This window comes from Heloderma suspectum, chromosome 3 (genome assembly GCF_057233095.1).
Source record: "Heloderma suspectum isolate Gila_16-S chromosome 3, 16-S_ref, whole genome shotgun sequence".
Lineage (NCBI taxonomy): Eukaryota > Metazoa > Chordata > Lepidosauria > Squamata > Helodermatidae > Heloderma > Heloderma suspectum.
This window is the reverse complement of record NC_139460.1, coordinates 50,776,661-50,799,548: the sequence shown is the minus strand read 5'-3', so window position 1 is coordinate 50,799,548 and position 22,888 is coordinate 50,776,661. Positions and strand designations below refer to the sequence as shown.

Here is a 22,888-nt window from a genome sequence, read left to right as displayed (position 1 = left end):
GGCCTGCTGGGAAATGTAGTTCTATGTGCTCTCTGCTGGGATTTGAAGAAGAGGAGAATACTTAAAAGTTGCTATTCCACCGCCAGCCCCAAATCACGCCAGCGCTCCTATACCAGGGATGCTGATATAGGAGCTGAATTCCATTTTCCAACGGACTGAATTCAGTTTCAGAAACGATCTTGGGGGCCGCATGCCAGTTGTGGAGGGGGCCAAAGGCAAAAGGGCATGGTCAAAATGCCCAAAATAACAGCATGTTGTTGTTCAGTTGTTAAGTTGTGTCCGACTCTTCGTGACCCCATGGACCATAGCACGCCAGGCCTTCCTGTCCTGCGCTCTCTCCCGGAGTGTGCAGGTTCATATCCATTGCATCGGTGATGCTATCTAGCCATCTCATCCTCTGCCATCCCCATCTCCTTTTGCCTTCAATCTTTCCCAGCATCAGGGTCTTTTCCAGTGACTTCTCTCTTCGCATTAGGTGGCCAAAATATTTGAGCTTCAGCTTCAGTATCCGCCCTTCCAATGAGCAGTCAGGGTTGATTTCCTTTAGGATGGACTGATTTGACCTCCTTGCAGTCCAGGGGACTCGGTAAGGGTCTTCTCCAGCACCACAGTTCGAAAGCATCAATTCTTCGGCGCTCAGCCTTCCTTATAGTCCAGCTCTCACAGCCATACATTACTACTGGGAAAACCATAGCTTTGATTATGCGGACCTTTGTTGGCAAGGTGATGTCTCTGCTTCTTACTATGCTGACTAGGTTTGCCATAGCTTTCCTCCCAAGGAGCAAGCGTCTTTTAATTTCATGACTACAGTCACCGTCTGCGGTGATCTTGGAGCCCAAGAAAATAAAATCTGTCACTGCTTCCATTTCTTCCCCTTCTATAAGCCAGGAAACCCAGCTTATACTTCCGGTGGTTCACATGCTGCTGAAGCCTAGCTTGTAGGATGTTGAGCATAACCTTGCTGGCATGTGAAATGAGCGCAATTGTGCGGTAGTTTGAACACTCTTTGGCATTGCCCTTCTTTGGAATTGGAATGTAAACTGACCTTTTCCAGTCTTGTGGCCACTGTTGAGTGTTCCAAATTTGTTGGCATATTGAGTGCAGCACTTGAATAGCATCATCTTTTAAGATTTTAAATAGCTCAGCTGGAATATTGTAATCTCCGCTGGCTTTGTTGTTAGTAATGCTTCCTAAGGCCCACTTGACTTCACTCTCGAGGATGTCTGGCTCAAGTTCAGTGACCGCACTATCATGGCTATCAGGGACATTCAGATCTTTCCTGTATAGTTCTTCTGTGTATTCTTTCCACCTCTTCTGAATCTCATCTGCTTCTGTTAGGTCCCTGCCTTCTTTGTCCTTTATCATGCCCGTCTCAAAATTCTTGCTGCCAGTAACGAAGCTTTAGGAGAGGCTTTCCACCTGTTGGAATGAGGGAAAACGGCATAAAAGCTAAGAAACTACCGGGGGGGGGGGGAGAGAGAGAGAGAGAAAATGGGGAGGATTGGTGGGGGGTGGGGGATGGGGGCACAGCCATCTGTGGACTCCAAGAGGGGGCCAGATTTGGGCTCCATGGCTTGAGGTTCAACACCCCTGTCCAATACCTTTAACAGCTATGCTGCAAGGCCAGAAACATTGCCATCTGCCTCTCACCATCTAGATGCTGTGATGAGGGAAAAGATAACCTTGTTGAACTTATGCCTATCCTGCAGTTGCTAAAGGCTCTCAAAACAGAGAGCCTTTGGATCTGCTGTGAACAGATGGCAACCACAGTTGGTCAGTGTTCGATTTATGTGTTATTGTATCTTCAGATCTTCGGAACACCAGGCAAACTAAAAGCACTGAAGAATCACAATACTGTCAGAAGAAAGGGCAAGAACACAGCAAAGATCTCCAGCCACCCTCAGGGTTGTCAACTTCTGAAACAGCCAGCCATTTAACAGCAGCTGATTGGTAAGAGTTCGCAGGCAATCAAGTTTAGGCTTATGCCATGCCAAACTTCACTGGCAGATTTTTGCAATTCTAATTCCGTTAAAAGGATGGGCTTAGATCCAGACGTTTTTGTTTGTTTTCTGGCAGTTGGCAACTCTATCCTGTTGGAGTGCAATCCTATCTATATTTATTCAATAGTAGGTCCCAAGGGACTTTGTCCTATGTTCATGTGCCTAAGATTCCTGTGTTGATAAAGCTTTTCCTGTGCCTATCTGCTGTACTCCCTTCCCCTTCTTTTGGTTTTATTTTGTGATTTTATTAGAAAGTATGCCTTTGTGGCAGAGATTTCCTGATTGTTTTATTCTGTACAGTGCCATGTGCATTGATGACACTATATAAATACATAATGATTCAGTCTTAATTTCTCTCTTGAGATGTCAAAAGGCCTTTGTGTTAGCTCTGTCAAGATGGGCTTATATCCTGATCCTTGTTCCTAAAAGGTGCAATGCACAACTTTTCTGGCAACACTGGAATTATTTACAGATTAATCCAATAATTCAAGTACTTGTATATTAACAAAGAATGACTGCTTTGTTCTTCATCATTCCTGATGTAGTTTGGCCACGTGTCCTTTTATAGAGGACAATCCTCTATTTGAAGCCATCCTCTGTTTGAAGGGCTGCCCTGTCCAGTTCCATTTTAAAGAGAACTATCGCCCATTGCCACTTAGCACCTGGGTAGCAGGCCAAACAGGCAGGCACACCGGTCACTTGGTCAATCTTCCATACTATGGTGAGATGTACTGTATTTCTATTTAAATTCTAATAATTATTTTAAATTTGCCTCTATACATATAGATTACCATAAGCAAATTGTATGCAAATGGGTGTCTTCTTTTTTTGGTGAAGCATTTCCTCTTCTGGGGCGACTGATAAGTGGCCATCCTACATAAAATATAGATTGGTACATCCAAAGCAGATACATGAGCCAAATATGCTTACAATTCTTAAGGTGCAACCCTAAGCATGTTAAGACAGAAAAAAAGTTCTACAACTCCCAGCATTCCCCAGCCAGCCATGCTGGCTGGGGAATGCTGGGAGTTGTAGGACTTTTTTTCTGTCTTAACATGCCTAGGATTGTGCCCTTAGTGTATTTCATATCCAGCCTATTGCCATGATACAGAGGCCAACTAACTGAAACGTTGCCACTTGAGCACAAGGGAGGGTCTGTTCTTATGCACACTACCTTCAAAATAAGCTTCACATAATGCAGTGGGACTTGCTTTTATGTAAGTGTGCATAGGAATGGGGTTGTAAGGCTACAGTCCTAAGCATGTTTACTCAGAAGCAAGTCCCTCTGAGTTTAGTGGGAGTTGCTATATGGTGTGTGTAGGGTTGCAGCCGTAATAGGGAAAGATTTACCTGACGCTGGAGGTCCTGTTATCCAGGAGCAGAAACATTTGCTCCCCCTTAAACCTTTATGACTAGTTTATGAAGAACTTTGCATGGTTGGGTCACACAAGCAACAGAAGGCTACGATCAGGGAGCAAGAATTATCCATAGGCTATCGTCATTATAGGCCCTGCTCCGAGTGTTCTCATATGCTGAGATAGAGTTGGGAGTGGGCCTTTTCAGTAGTAGCCCCCCACCACCCGCCCCAGTTATGAAATATCCTCCCCAGAAAGGCCCACTGGACACTTATTTTAACTTTTTGATGCCAGGTAAAGACCTTTTTATTCTTGCAGACCTGTTAATGCTCTATATATTTCTATTCAATTTGTGTTTGATCCTTGTGAGATTTTAAAATCTTCTTGATGTGATGCCTCTTATTTTAGCCTCTGGCAGTTTTAATTACTTTATTTGCTGCTTTTAATTTATAATAAAATCAAAATAATATAATAATTTATAATTTAATAAAATTTGTTTTTATATATAATAAAAACAAAAAAGCCATATAAATCACCCCGAGAGCTATTTGTGCTATAGGGTATCTAATACATCTTAAACATAAAACTAACTAAGAGACATTAAAACAAACTTAGCTTCCTCCGTTAGTAAACTGCTAAATACAGCTGAAAGAGGAAAAACTGGTTTGCTAAGTAGTGATTCACCATGTATGTTCTATTAACTTTGTATGCTTCCCTTACATGTTCAAGGAATAAAAGTACTACCTGATATTTGGCCTACCAGTTCCATAATTGTGCATGTCAAACTGTGCAAGGCTTTCTGGATTCTTCTACTGTAGCCCCATGCAGTCATTTGCTGGCACATGTGAGGATTAAGGCCTTCATCACACAGAGCTTTTTTCCTGCATTAGAGATTGCTCCTTCATGGAAGTTTGCGGGCTCTTTGCCGTGACCCTCCTGCACTAAATGCCCTTTGTTCTGTTTTTAAATAGATTGCAGATAATGAGCTATCAAATTACTCCATTGTGTTCCGCTTCAGTTTCCTCCGTGCAAAGAGTTAAAGCGGCAAGGTTAACTGTAAGGTTAAAGAGGAGTGAGATCAATGAAAGATAATGGAAGACTCAGATACGGGAAGAAGGGAGGGGGAAGGAAGCGCATGTAAAGGGAGTCAGTTGTGATCCTGCATTTGAAACAGAAGCATTGTTCCCCATTTTAGATGCAGGATTTTAGGCTGGTATAGAAATGCCCTAAAACTGCCCCCCCCCCTCCACAAGGCGCTCATGCAAGCCCCGCCCTCAACATCCTGTGTGCACTTTCTGTAAGTTTGCTTTTGTTGAAAGACAACAAAATTCAGTGTGTCTTAAAGTGCTACAGAAACATTTAAATCCTCAGAAATGACACAGTCAGATGAAACATGTTTTATCCAAGTGACTCTTGTTCAAATAGTACTGGGTTTATTTACAATGGCAGTTTATAAACAGTTACACAAACATCTTTACATTAACTTTATGGGGGGGGGAAATCTCACTGGTGAAGTAGGCACAAATTGAAGGCCCTTCAGGAGATTTCATTTGTCTTGAACAGGGGCAGGAAAAAGAAAAAAATGTAATACAATGGCTCTGGGGCAGAGCTATAAATACAGGAGCATTGGCAAAGGTGCAGTTCATGCAGTTCAAATACTTATTTTAGTGTGTTTGTTTAGATATTTTTAAAATGGTAGTTTCAGGATTAAGGTGCCTTAATTTGATTCATACTAAGAAGATAACTTAAAAGAGCTGATTGTTATAAAGGTCAGCTGAATTTATTTTCTGATGGTACAGTAATAGTACCTTATGGACCTGCAGGCGTTGTGTTGTTGTTTTTTACCCAGCATGTTAAGATCCCCTGAACCATTATTCCCAAATCTTACAGGTTTTCATGTCAGCACATGCACACATGTACACGCTCCAGGATCCTTAGTGCTTCAAGTCCCTCTTAAACATTTCGTCAATATGTGAAAGCTATAGATTTCCAGTGAAATCTTTTAATTTTCAAGCACTGAAGACATTATTTAAAAACAAAACAAAACGCAGCTGACATGTCTCAAAGAAAAAGATGCGTAAAATGATCGCAAATACAAAGCACTTTGATCACTTTGCTTCACTTGCATGAACCGTAGCTTCAGCCTGTGCCAGACAGTTTCTGAAAAGATGTCCTAAAGATTATGTTTGCTTCCCCATCATTGTGGCCACCTCCTATTTTCCATCACATGAAGCATGAACTGTGATTTCAACATACATTCTAACGCTGACCTTGGCCCAGGCAAACTTTAGCTTTCATAATAACCCAGCCACAGACCCGTGAGTGTAAACATTTCATTGCTGAATAGTTTAATATTTTAACTTCAGTAATTTTTGTTTTTAACCTGATAGTGCACAGAAGACTTTAAAAATCACTTACACAGAATGGTGTGTATTCCCTTCTCTCAGCAATGCTTTTTTGTGGGGCCCCATTTGTTTTTTAAACAGGGGAAAAGCTCTAGTTCCTGCCCTAAGTACTGTGTCACTCCCTGATAGTAGACCCAGGAGATAAAACCAAATACTCAGTGCTTAGGGGTTTAAAAAATATTTGCTACTTTTCAATTTGTATTGAACATTAAGTATAAGTTCCAAATATTTTCCAATATCTAGAAGTGCTGTGTGTCTTCAATACAATTCCTCAAATAGATCTGTGTAATTGAGTCCTCTTCTTAAGAAGGTCAGCTCCTCTAAAGCTACTTTAAAAATAACTGACCTTTATAATAAACAACTTTCGCAAAATGCAAGAATGTTAAAGAAAAATACTTAAAAATCTCTTGAAAATGTATAATTTACCCCTGTCTTAAACCTGCTATCCAAGCACTCCCATCAGTAAACTGAAATGTCCTCTTAGGTTAGTATTCAGCTGGAACACAGTTGTTTCAGGTCCATATACAGTATCTTGGTTGTCATTTTCTTTTGAAGACTCCACTGAAAATGTCTTTTCTTATTAACTTTCCAGCGCATCCAGAACTTTCATAATCTGTTGCTTGATGGCTTTGGTGGCTTCACCTGCATTTGGAATTAAGTACCTTAGGAAATGGAAATGAAAAGACCATTTGTTGACATACTGAATCACTTGATCAAAGAATGCAAAACTTCTAGCATAAAATAAAAGTATTAAAATATTGTTTCATAGGCTTAAATCCAACGACATGCTAGTGGAAATCTGCCAGGACAACGGGACTTTGTCCCTCTCGCCTCCCCACTCGAGCTCTCTGTGCTGCCTGAAAATCTGCCCTGGAAGGTTCTCCCTCTAGAGCAGATTTTGAGGCTGTGAGGAGTGTGTGTGTGCTGTGCTGTGGGGAGGGGAGGGGAGGGGGAATTACTCCCCTCCTGGTTCCACTGACAGAGTTCAATGTGATAAATATTCAGTGTGATATATGCCATCTCCCGTCAGCAGTGCCCTTCTGCATTCTGCAGAGGACAAACAGGCCAGTCTCCAAGGAAAATAAGAAATGGACACATATCTGACATGAGAAATGGCAATATTCAGAAACCAGTGGGGGGAACACTCCACCCTCCCAGCTCACTTTATCACAGATCTTAAAGTGGCCATTGTGGAGCAAAGGAACTTCAAAGGAAAATTAGAATGAGAGACTGCGGAGTTAGAATTTATCAACAGGTTTAATTTCATCTCCAGATGCTTGAATCAGAATAAAAGATTTTTTATCACACTGTGTGTGTTAAGTGGCTTACCTACTGCCAAGATGTTTTGTTATCAGCAACAGCTGCACTATATATGACCACTGTTGATAATGTGATTGTCACCATTGGTACTTCCTGCATTGAATTTCCTTCTCACCTCACTGTTTACAGTTCTCCACCCCCCACCCCGCACCCATGTATGATATAAAAAATCCTAAAACTCTCTATGATACTCCGTGCATCTGATGGCATGAACACGAAAGTTTGTGCCAGAATAAATTTCTTGCTAATCTTTAAGGTTCCACAAGACACTTTGTTATTCTGTGAGTTCGCCTTTCAGTACCTCTTCTGCCTCTTCTCCACATCCTTTATACATTTGGAAAAATAAAGTAGTTTGGGGCTTTGGTGAGAAGAACTGCTGAAAGGGAATCTCACAGAACTCCAACACCCAGGTTCCTACATAATGATGACTACCAACTTGCTTAAAATTACTAATAGAGTAATAGTTTGTAGATTACAGTCTAACACACTTGAGATACATGTGGAGGTATTTTAAGTTAGAGAAGGCAAAATAGCCTTTCAAAGGACGGTGAGTAACATGGTATGCTAAGTGTGGCCCTTTACTTGTTACAACTCCCCAAACACCACAGTTGATTGTAGAAAAAAATGCACTGCAAATGATTGGGAAGATTCATGTGTAGATGAATCCCAATCAAGCCACAATCTTACCTCTCAATTGCCAAAATCTCTATGCCTGAAGTGGTACTATTTCCGTATTTAAAGGTTATTAATTCAGGATGCTTTTTCTTCGATGTGATTTTAACAACAGAGTTTAACGCCTGGCGAGATTGTATGTAAGCGAATCCCTTTCGAGAGAGAATCTCTCTCAAACAGTACATATGTGTAGCGGTTACTAGAAGGTGACTTTGAGAAAAGTAAAAAGAAAAGTTAATCAGAAAAGAACTGTATTTTTAGCAGAAATACAGAAATGGGGTAAAATAAGCCACATGGCTTCTCCTGCTGATCTTAGTAATAACAATTTCCTGAAGCCACAGTATTAATTTCCTGAAGCATATGACTTAAAAGACTTTGTAATCACTGGCATACACTTCTTTCAGAACTCAAATGTTGTTATTCCTGTGACAGAACATAGCAGCTCTTCAGCTGGTTGACAGTACACCTTTTCATCAAGCTGGACGCTCTTGTTTTCCAGAAATTCAAATAGAAGACGTCTCTTGGGGTGGAGTCCCACAGCCATTATCTCTACTGTGAAATGACTTTCTGTAGTCACTTTGCAGTGAAAAACCTGTGAAGCACCCATTCATGCAAACAAATTAAATACCGGCAAGTGCCAGTCTCATCGGAAGCTTACATTTTAGCTTGTCCTTCAGAAGGAATGTGAAAACTGGATGTGATCCCAATCCTAAACATATTTATTTTGAAGTAAGTCCACTGAAATCAGTGGGGTTTACTTCCTGGTAAATATGGCTAGGAACACAGGAAGCTGCCTTATACTGAGTCGGACCATTGGTCCATCTAGCCCAGTACTGTCGACACTGACTGGCAGCGGCTCTCCAGGGTCTCAGGCAGGAATTTTTCCAGATCCATGACTTTTTGCATGCAAAGCATGTGCTCTACCACAGAGCCACGGCCCTTCTATGGCTAGGAGTCTAGAGCCTGTGCACTGAAGTCATTTACAACATGGGCATCGTACAAGCCTACACAATGGAGCAAACAAAGAAAATATCCTGGAGTGGAAAAAACGACTGTGTGAATCCACACATTCTCTGCCATCTAAAAGCCACAACTCTCTATACCAAAATAACTAACATTATCCTATATATTCATGTAATGATCAATGCATCACTACCTAGGGAACCTGTGCCCAGTTTCTTTCACCTCAGTACAGGGGAAATGATACTTTATGTCTGGCTTATTTATCCAAGTCTGGATGTTGACAACCTCTTTTCGATCATCATCTGACACTGAGGTGTTATCAATTTCATCTGTTTAAAAAAGAAAGAGTGATGTTACATGGACAAAACATAGGGTAAAACTTTTCAAACGCTGACACATAATTCGAAAAGTCATTTTCACATTCTTAGTGGCTGAAGCATTGGCAGGAGAAGCTCTAGCCAGCATTCAGCTGCCAACTGAATACTGTCAGGGGGTATGGCCCCGCCCACTGATGTCATCTGCCCCACACCCCAAGAGTTCCCCACCCTTCTTATAAGCACTTGCATTTAAAATATCTGTTGAGATATATATTTAGCAATCTGCTTGGCTGACTAGTTGGGGGTACCTTTCTAATTGATTAGAGCCTTGTGTGGCACAGAGTGGTAGGCATCAGTATTGCAACCGAAACTCTCCCCATGACCTGTGTTCGATCCCAGCGGAAGCTGGGTCTCGGGTAGCCAGCTCAGGTCGACTCAGCCCTCCATCCTTCCGAGGTTGGTAAAATGAGTACCCAGCATGCTGGGGGAAAGGTAGTCACAACTGGGGAAGGCAATGGCAAACCACCCTGCTATAGTCTGCCGTGAAAATGCCAGTGTAAGCAGGCGTCCCTCTAGGGGTCAGTAATGACCCGGTGCTTGGAACCTTTCCTTTCCTTCTCATTGATTATTTTGTTTTAATCAATGAAACTAATCCATCAATTAAATGCTGCAGCACCAGTTGGAAGAAGGAATTCATTTATATTAATTTTGACACTAAGTAAGAACGCACAATTCTGAAGCAGAGGTTTACAGTGGCAGGTGCTTCACAATTTAAAAAATCAGCAGTATTTTCACACCATGGTATTAAGTGCAAAACATGCTAGTTCTTCTGTAACGTCATCACACTTGACATTTATTTAGTAGCAGAGGAGTACTAGAATTACTATGTTCCCCAAATAAGCAATATCCTTATCCAAGTTTTCTATCCTATTTTTGTGCCCTACTTGTCCAAAATAACATACTGCAAGCTAATCAATGCAACTGAGAGTTCCAGCACCAATGCAGTTCGATCCTCAAAGCAACTCTAAATATAGTATTGGGAGGCCAGTCAGCTGTTATTCTTTGGTGATTTCAGATCACATGTTTGGTTTTGTGAACAGAATGTTCCAATTGCTGGCCTTACAAATTCATCATAGCAATCGACAAAGATGGATTTTTCCTCATTCACAAAAGCCACCCCCCTTTGGAGACTCTGAGAGGCCCAAGGGCTTGAATGTTCATCTGATATCCCCACTCTTCTTCCTGCACCCTGTGTCAGTCTCTTCCCCTTCTACGCCCGCCCCCCACTGTGTGTAAAGGCTGATGTGGGACCCAGGGCAAATGTCCCCATTTTCTCCCCTTCCCTGCCTAAAAAAGGGCCTGACAAAAGCCAGGAATCTTGATTTCCCAGGGGCTCTGCTGGATTATAAGGCAGTGATTTTCACTCTAATGAGGCAGTGGTTTTCAAACTATGCTCTGTGAAACCTTGTTGGTGTGTTCTAGGTTGGTTGTGCTCACTTCAAGGAAGGCAATAGTGAAGCCTAACAAGCTTAGTTAGTGCCCCACATGAAATGAGCATATGCTCTAGAACATACCCTGGAATTTTCTGGAATGTTCCTCAGTTATGTCATAGATGTGCAGGGTTCCTCAGCAAACTTTCCCCAGTAGAAAGTTTGAAACTACCACTGTAAGGTTACAAGGATGCTAAACAGAGAACCACTTCAGTATAGTGACAGGTGCATTTAACTTGATAGAAAATCTCTTTGGTAATATAATGCATGATTTAGGTACAAATGGGGATAATTAATTTGTTTAAACTGGGTTTCAGAACAGGTGCATTCCCTACTATACCAGTATCGTATTCTTCTTCATCTCCAATGCTGAAAACTGGTTTCACGCCACGGTAAGGTTTTCCCACTCTGTCACTGCTGCTAACGTGTCTGTTGGCAGGGGGAGATCATAAAGAGAGGGAGAGAGAAAAAAAATCCTATATGTTTTAAAAAGAAAATTATCAGAGCATATTTTCCATAGCAGCATGCAAAGAAGCCAAAACATAAACCTGTGTGTGCAGCCAACAAATTCCAGATGAAGAAAGCTGGCTATGAGAAAGGAGAGAGTGGCAAAGTAAGCCACAAGGAATTAGTGAAAGCAGATAAGAAGGTTATCTAGTGGGCTGAACTGTATGACATTTGTGAGGTTCACCTTGAGTAGCAGGTGCAAGTACATTCTCAATACATTTGTCAGAGAACACAGCTCTCTCTTAACAAGTCAAAGCACTTATGTGGAAAGTCAGAAATATCTTTAAGGCTCTCTTAAAATATTAAGGCATGCTACCGGTCATGCTATTCATTCCCCCCCCCCCCCAACAAACAGTATAGCTTTGGTAGGATTAAAAGTTGAGAATATTTAAATGTTACTTTGATCTCTGGGGAGACCATCTCATCAGATAGCACAATAACTTTGAGAGGTACACTATGAATGATGACATTCCCACTTTTCAGTATTTTTCTTGATGCTTCTATCTTACCATTTTTTTTACTGAGTGAAGAAAAATGTAATTTGGCATAGATAATGAATGCTGCATTAAATGACTCCATATATCATGGCATGGAGCATATGTTTCCAACTTGTTATACATGCTACAGTGGCTTAATATGTTTCAATTAAATCTTTCTACAATTATGTTTTTGAAAATGGATCTGATTCTGCACGTATCTCCGTACTGTTCCTGAAATGGCTATGGGACAATAAGTGTAAATACTGTAATAGGGGAGGATGGGAGAATTAAGTTTGTTTCTATCCCTGAGGGCAGATCTTAAGGCTTTTATTTTCTAGGACTTAGGACATGAAAGTAGATAGTACTTGGGAAAATGAATTGTTAAATGAGCAACAAACCTGCTATCCAAATAAAGCAAGATAAGGAGTGCATGTTAGTAAATTAAGACAATAAGCATCGGTAACACTGACAATGTTCACATGAAATGGTTGGCGTAAGAGTTAGGTATGACTACTGTATGCCTCACAACTAACCATCTCCAGAATGTTCACAAGATTTGGTATCGAGTATTGTTTAAAAACAGCAGCCTTTGGCCATCCTGCATGCTTGTTTGCAGCAGTCAGAAGTATTTGGATAGCTTCCTCTATGCTAAGCTTTGTAATAAGATGTTCCTCAGCAGCTCCCCCCACCACAGACTCCTTCAGGAGCCTGGTGTAGCCAACGCCTAACTGTGGTGAGCTCTGGCCATGGTTTGTTGCTTTATCTCTGTCAAAAGATCCAGAATGTACGAGTATAACCACAGTTTAGCTTGCTGGGCTAAGTCCTACCCAGAAGACATGCATAGGGAAAGGGATTTGTTGGCCAAGATGAGAGGCAAAGACCATAGTCCTTAAGAGTAGTCTGATTGGTGCAACACTTAACCACAGCTAACACACACCATTTTGGGGGGTTAGTAACACTTTATTAGATTTCTTTCATTAAAAGGTTCAGCATTATCCCCTTTCAGACCTTCATGGAATGTGTGTGTGTGTGTGTGTGTGTGTGTGTGTGTGTGGTGGGCGGGGCATGGAGGGAACAGGATTACATACACAATTCCACTTCCCCTGTTCCTAATCTCCCCACGTTCATTTGATAGTTGGAATAGAGCCTGTGCATGTACAACTGTACACAAGTACAGCTGTCTCCCACACAATTGGGACAGCCCTATTTACATTAGGGTAAAACCAATGTCATGGCAGCAGATATCTGCTAGTGCAGCACGACCCCTCCCTCCTCTCCCCTTGCAGCCTTCTGCACTGCCCGAAAATCTTCTCTGGAGGGTTTCCCAGCCCTCTTGAGCAGATTTTGGGGACACAAAGAGGGGAGGGGAGAACCACCCTGTCCTGGTTCAGTTGACGGAAGCTGTTCCATCAGCGGAATGACACCATTCGATTCAACCCATGTAGCTGCACAGACATGGGCTCCGCTGGAGGCTGGTGGCTCTGATGTCACCTTGGACAGCTCCTTTGGAGTTCTGACTGGTTCTAACTGAAACCTGGAGCAGATTCACCGCCCCACTATCACAGAATAGAGCCCTCCACTGGTGGGCTCTATTCCAACCTGCAGATGAATGCTAGGTGATCAGGGAGTGAGAACAGCAGCATATAAGGAGCCAGCTTCTCCTGCCCCCCCGAAGGGGGCTATTACTGAGCTTCCTCATAAGAAATGAGAGTAAAATAATCTTTTTGCAAAGCTTTTTTATATGTCATGACTTTCAAAGGCCATTTTATGAAACATTCCTACACTGTACAGACTTTTGACAATTAAAATGTGCAAACTGACTAGGCTGAAACAGACAGAAGAAAACATTTTAAAACAAATGGGGAAAAAAATCAGTTTACGTGTCCCTGAATTTTCCAGACCTTTGAAAATGCAAAGTATAGATGAAATGTTATAATGCTATGCCCAATGAGGCAAAACACATATTCATGCAGAAAATTGTTACTGCTGTAGCCAAATCTATCCCGTAGTGTAAGTAAGCTTGGTATGATCCTGTTTCAATATTTTCTTCATTTGTGGTGTAAACCGTGCAAGACAACCGTCCCTGACCAAGTATGTCAAATGTCATGATCTCTGAAACGGAAGAGGCCCGTGAGTTATAAATCATAACTCAGAAGGGAACGTTCTTATGTTGCAGGAGGAGTGTGCATCATGGGGGAGCAGCGACCACGCTGTCCCTATCACATACAAACTGTCCCTGATCCTTGAAGTGTGAGGTGATCCCTAGGGAGGGCAGACAGTTTTCTGGGAAACCTGAAGATTCTTTCAATCCTTTCTATTCTGTGTTAACTCATCACCATTTCTCCTAATCAATGGTACAAACGAGACTTTGAACAATCCCTGCTGTTCATTATCAGTGCAGAAAATCAACAGGGTAAATAAAACTATTTCTCACTGACTGTAGGGTCATCTGTTCCCATCCTCTCAGAGATTAAAGAGATATCTCTTGGGAGATTTATTATAATCAAGTTTGATTACACCTGACATCAGGCCCTAGTGCTGGAGCTGCTTTCCCTTCAACACTGATGCCCCAGAGAATACAGATTTTTGTTATAATTCCTCAAGAGAACTTTCAACTACCTTGTAACTGAGAAAATATGTAAAAGTGCTTCTAATTCCTTTCATACTAAGACGCTTCTTACTAAGGATATGTGGTGCCTCTCCTATTACACATGGGCCTGATTTGGATGATAGCTCAGCTTATTAAGATATGCACAAGCCCTTCCCCTGCGCATGCAGCCACTATGCTCCTCTTTTCACACAAGCAGGGATTCAACTAGGAAGTTGCTAATTAACCATAATTTTCCATTCCATTTGAACCAGGAAACCAGGGTTACCAGCTTGGAAGAAGCCAGGATATTAGGCCAACTTCAAACCATGGTTTAATACTCTGGCTTGTTCTGAGGCTGGTAACCCTAGTTTCCCAGTTCAGACAAAATAAGAAACTATGACTGGATTCTACTGAGATGATACAGCTTGTCGTGGGTTATTTAACACATGATGAGCCGCAGTGCTCACGGGTGCCAAGTTGCTCAGAGGTTGTCATGTTGTGTGAACCCAGTGAGCATGGGTTATGCGAGGGTTAAACAAACCTCACATAACCCATGGTGAGCTATCATGTTGTGCAAACAGCCCTTATGTTTAATTAGAGACTTTCTGTTTTGATTGCTGCATGCGGAGAAGAGAGGAACTGAGACATGATCCTGTGAATGCAGCTATGATACTTAACACTGTCATCTTTTCAGCGCCAGGTTAAGACTGTCCTCTGCTCCCAGGCATTTTATGGCATATGATGGATCATTTATGCCAGCTGTCTGAACAGGTCCAGTATTTTACTGAAATTGTTTTTAGCTGTTTAAATTGTTTTTAAATTTTGTATATTTAAATGTTTATGCCGTATTTTATCTTGCAAATTGTTGTGAACCACCTAGACAGCTCTGGCTATTGGGTGGTACAGATATGAAATAAATAAAAATAAAAAATAAATAAAAGCTTGAAAGAGAAGCAATCAGTGTGACCCATGATATGATAAAGATGAAAGAAATTCCAGAGCAAGCGGTGAGGTGGGGAAAAATATGAAAAATGTGCCAAATACAAATGAATATGAAGAAGTACTGTGTATACAGCTTCCTTCTTTCTAGTTTTTAAGACCTGAAATGGTTTGAAAGCTTGATGGGAAGGCTACCTTTAAAAAATAATCTGAGAGAGATTGTCAGTGTAACCAATGCTTACAAGTATTGTGAAGTCATGCTAACAAAGGCAAAGGCAGCTTTACTCAGATGGCTCTGTATAATAGCTTACCGCTGCATACTTAGTCCCTCAGGCCAGGAAAGAGTGAAAGGAATTCTACAGCAAGTTGGGGCAGAGTACAGAACAAAATAATTAAAATATATAAGAAAGAATATCTGATTAATTTCTTCTCATTTGGAAGTAGTGAATCAAGCTGATTTTCACATTCCCAGGCAGGGAGCATAAGACAATTTGAAAAGTTATGTTTTTAGGGGCCTTTTTTAAAAAGTTTATCTCCCATACAATAAATACTATTTTATGGCTTTCAAGAGCTGTCAGCAGGAGCTGCTACTTATCCACACAGGAAGAAATGTTCCAATTTTAGTTAAATCATCTCAAAACTATTTTGGAGTATCAGGAATGACAGATAACCTTCTCCTGAGTTCACAGAACGAGCTTGTGGTTCATATGTTGGCTAAAATTGAGAAGTTCAAATTACTGTACAAGTAGTTAAAGGTCAAGCCATTTTTATGTGAGAGCCATTCTTACAACAGCAAAACACAATGAGAGGGGAATTAAATGTGTTTTTTTTAGGTGGCCAGTGTCCACACTCATTGACTGGGTTTGGACGATCAGAGCAGTGGAAAAAGCCATTGTGGCTGCTCCCTTGCTCTCATGCGTGCCACGTGTGTGACTGCCATTTGCATTATTCTCTGCGCTGCAGTGCAGGTTGGTGTGTTGTCCGAACCCAGGGTGTGGCAGCAGCGGGGGAGCATTGTACCTATCCTACAATGCACACCAGGTTCGGATGACTCACCAACCCATGCCGCAGCGCAGGGAACAATGCAAATGGTGGTCACGCATGTGGCACGCACAGGGGGAGCAGCCATGATGGCTTCTTCCTCCACTGTGATCATCCAAACATGGCCAAAGTGTTATGGGAGTGGTTCAATAGTTTTAAGAACATCAAAATTGTTACACAAGGACCAGGTCGGGACAACATACCACGGCTCGTTATGAGTTATTTAACCCACAATGAGCTGCAGTGCCCGCAGTCGCCAAGTTGAATATGCAACCCTTGCGCGGAGCTTGTTGTATTGTTCAAACTTGGCAAATGTGGGTTATTTGGGGGTTGTTTAACCCGCACATAAGCCACGCTTGCTGGATTTGCATAACACGACAACCCCCAAGTGGGGGCTGCATACACAAAATGACGGCTGCATACACAAAATGGCGGCTGCACACACCACGTACGCACCACATCCTCACCACAGGTTAAATAACCCACGGTGAGTTGTCAGATCATGCAAACAGCCCCAAAAGCAAATTAGGGTGCTTTCAGATGGTGAAAAATCAGCTGCCAATACTTGGAATAGACATTCTGAAGGAGTAACATTTATATGAATCATTTTAGATTATTTCCAAGCAAGTAGCTTAGACTTCATATTTATAAAATGCATTTGAGATAAGGAGACATTGCAGCACAATCTTATCAACTTTTACGCAAAAGTAAGTCCCACTGAAATCAATTGGACTAACTTGCAAGTAAATGTGAACAACTGTTGCCAGGGAACATTGAAATAAATCAGACTAAAATAACTCACCTGTCTACTGGAGCTGAAGTATTTTCAATAAAACTAATAACTTTTTCTTTTACATTTACAGATTTAGTCTTCAAAGCTTCGGTCATCTTGTTTACCAAGGACTTGACACCCTTCCCATCACTTGAACCATTAGGAGAATCACCCTGTAAAAGCAACATCTTTGGTTATTCAGCCTAAAACAATAACTGATCAGGAAATATGCAATTTATATAGATCCCTTTTGCTATGTTTACCTCAGAGATGGAGACGCAAGTTAGAGAAAGAAATATAATCTAGGATAACAGATTCTGTGTGTGACTGTACAGGAAGCAGACTTAGATCACTATCGTTTGCTTTACATCTTAGCCAAGACAGTCAGACATGGCCGTCACTGATGCAGAATTGTGGCAAGAGCACCATGCAAGACATACTTCGTGAAACAAAGGAGGGAATGAAGGAAAGAGGAACTGCTAGTAATGTTTAAGCTATAAAGCTTGATCTGCAAAACCCTGGAAGCAAATGGCTTGGAAGACATGTCACAGGGGGTGACTTTTGCATTAAAAATTACCATGCCTCTGAATTAAAACATCTGAAACAGTCCATTCAACAGTCCATTCAACAGCTACATGATTTGCTTTAAGAAGAACACTCACATCAACTAAGGAGTTAATACTACTTTTTGAGCCTGAAGTACTAGCAATCCAGTGGCCATATCCATTTTCTGGTCCTTCAACATTAATGTCTGCTAAGTGCTGTTGCAGTGCTGTGAGAAAGGGCATTAAAATATTTAGTGTGAATACAGCAATATTGCTTCTGTTTTATCCTTGTTATAAGGTATGCGCTACTGCAGACTTATTTTAATGAAACTGATACACACCAACACAGAGAGAGAGAAATAAACAATGGGTTAAGTAGTACATTATGTACTGTATAAAATATTCTAATAATTGTCTCGTAACATATAATTTATGTATTTATTTTATTAACTTTTTAATCCACCAGTAACAATAGTTCTCTGGATGGTTTACATAAAGCTAAAAGAATCCAATGCAATACAAAAGTAACAAACAGCACAAGAAAAACAATATATAAAAACAGCCCTAAAATCTAAAAGCTAAACTCTAAAATCTAAAATGCCTGAGTAAAAAGAAAGATCTTTGCCTGTTGCTGAAAAAATAACAGAGAGGACACCAGCCAAGCCACCTAGGATAAATCATCAACTTAAGTAAAAGGCACTGATTCAAAAAACAGTTTTGTCCATAAATTACAGGGTCAAAACTTTTAGAAGTTAATTATTTTCAAAGGAAGTCTTACAATGCTAAAGTCCTTCCTAGATTTAAGAATGGTAACCGTTAGGTAATAGTGCAGTGTTTCTGAAATTGGAGACTATGAGAACAGGTACGCCTGTGTGCACGCACATAAAAAGCACAGGTATGAATTTATAACAGACCTAGAAACAGACAGTTGAGATTTCTCCAAGAATTGATTGTGCGTCACTGGCTTTCTTGGAGAGCTAGACAGGTTATAAATCCCTGAATACTGCATCTGGAGATGAACTGGTTCAGGGTGAGGGGAGGAGCAGATACTGTAGAAATAGTACAGAATAATTTAGAAGCTATGTAAAGTTTCAGAGATTTTGGGGGTGGGGGGAGAGCTGAACTAAGAGAAGAATCCAACTAAAGTTACGTTTGTGCAACCATGGTTGTGCAAATGGTTTTGCATTATGCTTGTGCAACATGTTGTGCAATGCACTGTGCAACCTGTTGCCTTAACTCTTGTGCAACCAGTTGTGCATTCTGCTTGTGAAACCGGTTGCACAACTGCTTGCACCCATTGTGCAACCCGTTGCTCAACGGCTTGCACAACCAGTTCCACAAGCATAGCGGGCAACCACTTGCGTAACGGAAAGATTCAGCAGAGCTCCACTAGTGCTATTTGAGTATGCAGAATGTCACCATTGGATACGGCCCAATGCAAGGATCAGCAGTGAACACAATGGCACATTTCAGTCATAACATTTCTGTTCCAACAAACTATGGGCAGTCAAAAGGGCAACTAAAATGATCAAGGGGCTGGACCATCTGCCCTATGAGAGAAGGTTACAAGAGCTGGGACTGTTTAGATTGGAAAAAAGGAGGGTAAGGGGAGACATTATAGAGGTCTACAAAATTATGCATGGTGTGGAGAATGTGGATAGGGAGACATTTTTCTCCCTCTCTCAAAATACTAGAACCCGGAGTCATCCTATGAAGCTGATTGGTGGGAGATTCAGGACAGATAAAAGGAAGTACTTCTTCATGCAGCACATAGTTAAATTATGGAATTCTCTACCACAGGATGTAGTGATGGCCACCAATTTGGATAGCTTTAAAAGGGGGTTGGACAAATTCATGGAGGAGAAGGCTATTGATGGCTACTAGACCTGATGGCTATGTGCTCCCTCCAGAATCAGAGGCAGTGAGCCTATGTACACCAGTTTCTGGGGAACATGGGTGGGAGGGTACTGTTGTGCTCATGCCCTGCTTGTGGGTTCCCAGTTGACAGCTGGTTGGCCACTGTGTGAATAGAATGCTGGACTATATGGACCCTTGGTCTGATTCAGCATGGCTCTTCTTATGTTCTTAAACATGTTACGCTAATGGGAATGACCATTAGTGCAACAGGAAATTAGCTCTTCCTAGCCCAACCTAGGAAAACTAGCTGAAACTACTGGAATGGGACAGGTCAACAGAGCTTCCAAGCACAGCAGTGGCATTGGATACTGCCCTATGATGTGTTGGAGTACAAACAAGCAACTAGCTCAAGCACTCCCTGCTTCTCCTCCTTTTTCCTCTCGTGCACGAGTGCTTAAACCACACAACCCAGGTATGGATGTTATGGGGAAACTTTGGCTTTAACAAACCAGCAAGTCTCCACTGCAGCTCAGCACTGAAGAGGAAGAATCTTGTTCCCATTCTGACAAACCATAATTTGTTGGACTGGAACATTACATCTGAACCAGGCCACAGAAGAGGTGGATAACATAAGAACTAATAGGGAAATTGCTCCATCATAGACAGAATAGTCATTAGAGATGGAGGACAGATGGGGAAGAAAGTACAGATAGTCTTTAAAGGATCTATGACATACTGTAACCATGGCAACACTATCTAAGAACAAACACACAGTTAAGCAATCTGCATACAAACAATGCACAAGAAAAGGATAATTGTATAGTAGCCATCCAATTAATGGAATCCTAAGGAATACCAAGTTGGAGCTATCTAGTGTAAATTACACTTAAAAAGACAAAAGAACTGCAAATCTTACCCATAAATCCTCCTTTAGCAATGCTTACATATTCTTTATTTTTCTGCAACAAGAAGATTGGACATACTAACATTTTCATGATTTTTTTTTACAAGGCAAGCAGAAATGTGAAATAGCTTCAACACACTTTGACTTGGATCTATCTAGCATTTCGTTAGAACGTATCTATAAGATTTCTAGTGCTATAGTCGAAGGACCTTGATGTACAGGAGTTCACATGTGAATATTCTCTCATACAAAATTAAAGATAATGGCTTGGATCCAGACTTGCTGTTCTGTAAACAGAACGGCTCCTTCCATTTGCAGATCCAGTGGAGGCTCCCACTGGCAGAAGGGGGGGAGGCTATTTTTGTAGGTTCCCGTTTCCCCCTGCACCACGTCCCATGTGGTTCTAAAGGATTTCCCAACTCTCTGGGGCAGTCTTTGCGGGAGGGTTGCACAGAAAATCACCTCTCCACCTTCAGCCAGCAGAAGCAGAGTCCTGGTCATGGGATCCCAGGCTCCAAGACAATGGGATTATTTCTGAATAAAATTAAACATAAATAGTTGTATCTAATGGTGGCTTTGCATTAGCAGGAAGTGCTTCCACTCATACAAGACAGGTACCCAACGTTCATTGACCTCCCTCCCATCTATTGCAGGCCTCCACACCATATTCTATACTGTTCTGGAGGGTTCCCCAACCCTCAAGCGAAGTTTTTTGGGGAACTTGGGGGGGCGAAATGGGAAGGGGCTGCCCTATCTTGTACAAGCAGATGTACTTTCTGTCACTGGTGGCAGGCTCCTTCTCTCCTGCAATTACTTACTATATTAGGACAATGGCACAAGAACCCCACTATAGAAGTGATTCAACATCAGGCAGTGATAACATTACTTCAAATTAAGTTATCCTTATAAAATGCTCTAAATATTCTTAGAATTCTTTACGCATCAGTTTGAATAAGAGTTTAAGATTTGGCATTACAAATAAAACTCTTGTTTAGAAAAAGGGACAATGTAGAAAGTTAGCCACCATTACTGGGTAGTGATAGGTGATCAACCAGATCAGCCAGGAAATGAGCATGAGCACATTTCAGCTCTCTCCACAAAAGATTTTCATGCAATATAATCTCATTTTTCTTTTTACTTTAAAATTTGAAAGATTACTATATTTTAAATGGAACTAAAACAGGCTTCAGTAGGCATTATATAAAAGGATGAACACAAAAGAAAATGCAAATATTCCAGCTTTATCAATTTGTGAACCAAACTAAACTTTGATTTTAAAAGAAGTGAGTATCAATATAAGTGATAAGCTTAAAATGCAACAGCTCAGGGAAAAATGTCTCTACGTACACCTATTTGGAAAGAAATCTCTCCAGTTTCAATGACACCCATTTCCATGTAAGGATGCCACAAATATCAGTGATTTTCAATTCTAGAGGCAAAATGTACATATTTGCCATTTCAGAAGGTGCCCCAAATACAGCAAACTGTCTCTGAGCAGTTATTGTAGATCCACAAACAAACAATACAACAACTGGTTGAGCAGTATGTTTCACAATTAAGCTAAGTACACAGAACAAGATCTGATGTGCAATAAATCCAGGCTTTTTGGAAATACCTTGAAAATAAATTTTAAAGATTTTGCACATCCCTTACTTCCAAGTATGCTTAGGATAAGAATGTTGGCCACTTTGCATTGGTGGTAGACAAAACAAAACAATAAAACTTGTTAAATACAACACATTCCAGTATTCTAGATGTACCTGTAAGAAGTGTGCCAGCACCATGTTCATATACATATCCTCCTCTTCTCGGCCACTTCCCATGAAACAAAGGTGCTCTCCACCAGCTACTGAGCCAGATTCAATCGACTGTTTCTGTGCTTCTAACAAGGACTTTACAGACTGGGCAAATTCCGATGGGTTCTGGAGCATCTGTGGAACAATTAAAAAAGCAGCTTATTTTTTTGCACATCTATTCAGCTGACTGAGAAAAAACACTAAGAAATCACCTGAATACATATTGATATGTTTAAATGTTAAGACATAAAATAATGTATGCTGAGCAACCAGATTTAAAAAGAGTTTTATAGTTATTTCATAAATCATGTTTTTCTATACAGAGACTGGCTTATGTTTAGGAAAATGTAACTATGCAGATGCCATTAGAACACAAGATCTTAAACATGATCAAAATGGACCTCATAAATTAAAAGCAACAATAGTTCATACTAATGGTTCAAAGACTAAAGGCACAATCCTATGCATGTTTAGACAGAAAAAAGTCCTACAACTCCCAGTATTCCCTAGTCACCAAAAAGCTGTAGGACTTTTTTCTGTCTAAACACACATAGGATTCCACCTTAAGTGAAACAAAACTAAGGGCAGAAAAATTGGTTGAAATGTATTTTAATCCAAGTTCTGAAGGCAAGAGAAATAGGGGAATTAGGTCTGCCTAGGTCCCAGTACTATGTTGCCTGAAGGCTCTTCTCTAGGAAAGGGCTTTAAAAACAAAAGAGAAAAAGGGACATTTCAGTGGTCCCACTGCTATCAACCAATACGACCATCAAAATTGTGAAGTAGTAGAGTGGGATGTATATAAATTGGGCTCCAAGACATCACAGAGGAGCTCATGCCTCTACTTGGGGTTGCTTGTACCAATTCCACACCCACTTCCTGAATTCATTTTAGTGCATTTAGTTAAATATCACGGACAGACTATAGCCCTGTTGAGGC

At 41.0% G+C, this 22,888-nt stretch overlaps 1 protein-coding gene across 7 annotated transcripts in view; it reads right to left on the bottom strand.

Annotated features, from left to right (window-relative positions):
• Positions 1-4,751: 4,751 nt before the first annotated feature.
• The window catches only part of TBC1D23 (TBC1 domain family member 23), a 51,809-nt gene continuing 33,672 nt past the window's right edge, over positions 4,752-22,888 (bottom strand). For 4 of the 7 annotated variants that reach the window (XM_084843228.1, XM_084843229.1, XM_084843225.1 and 1 more), the window contains exons 11-19: positions 21,917-22,087; positions 20,169-20,211; positions 17,513-17,622; positions 16,881-17,023; positions 15,349-15,393; positions 10,863-10,951; positions 8,909-9,044; positions 7,768-7,962; positions 4,752-6,422 (exon numbers count right to left, since the gene is read on the bottom strand). In XM_084843228.1, the coding sequence (XP_084699354.1) occupies positions 6,341-6,422; positions 7,768-7,962; positions 8,909-9,044; positions 10,863-10,951; positions 15,349-15,393; positions 16,881-17,023; positions 17,513-17,622; positions 20,169-20,211; positions 21,917-22,087 (1,014 nt within the window). In that variant the 3' untranslated portion in view covers positions 4,752-6,340. The remainder of the gene's footprint in view (positions 6,423-7,767; positions 7,963-8,908; positions 9,045-10,862; positions 10,952-15,348; positions 15,394-16,880; positions 17,024-17,512; positions 17,623-20,168; positions 20,212-21,916; positions 22,088-22,888) is intronic. The other 3 variants (XM_084843230.1, XM_084843231.1, XM_084843227.1) reach the window with 1 other exon arrangement.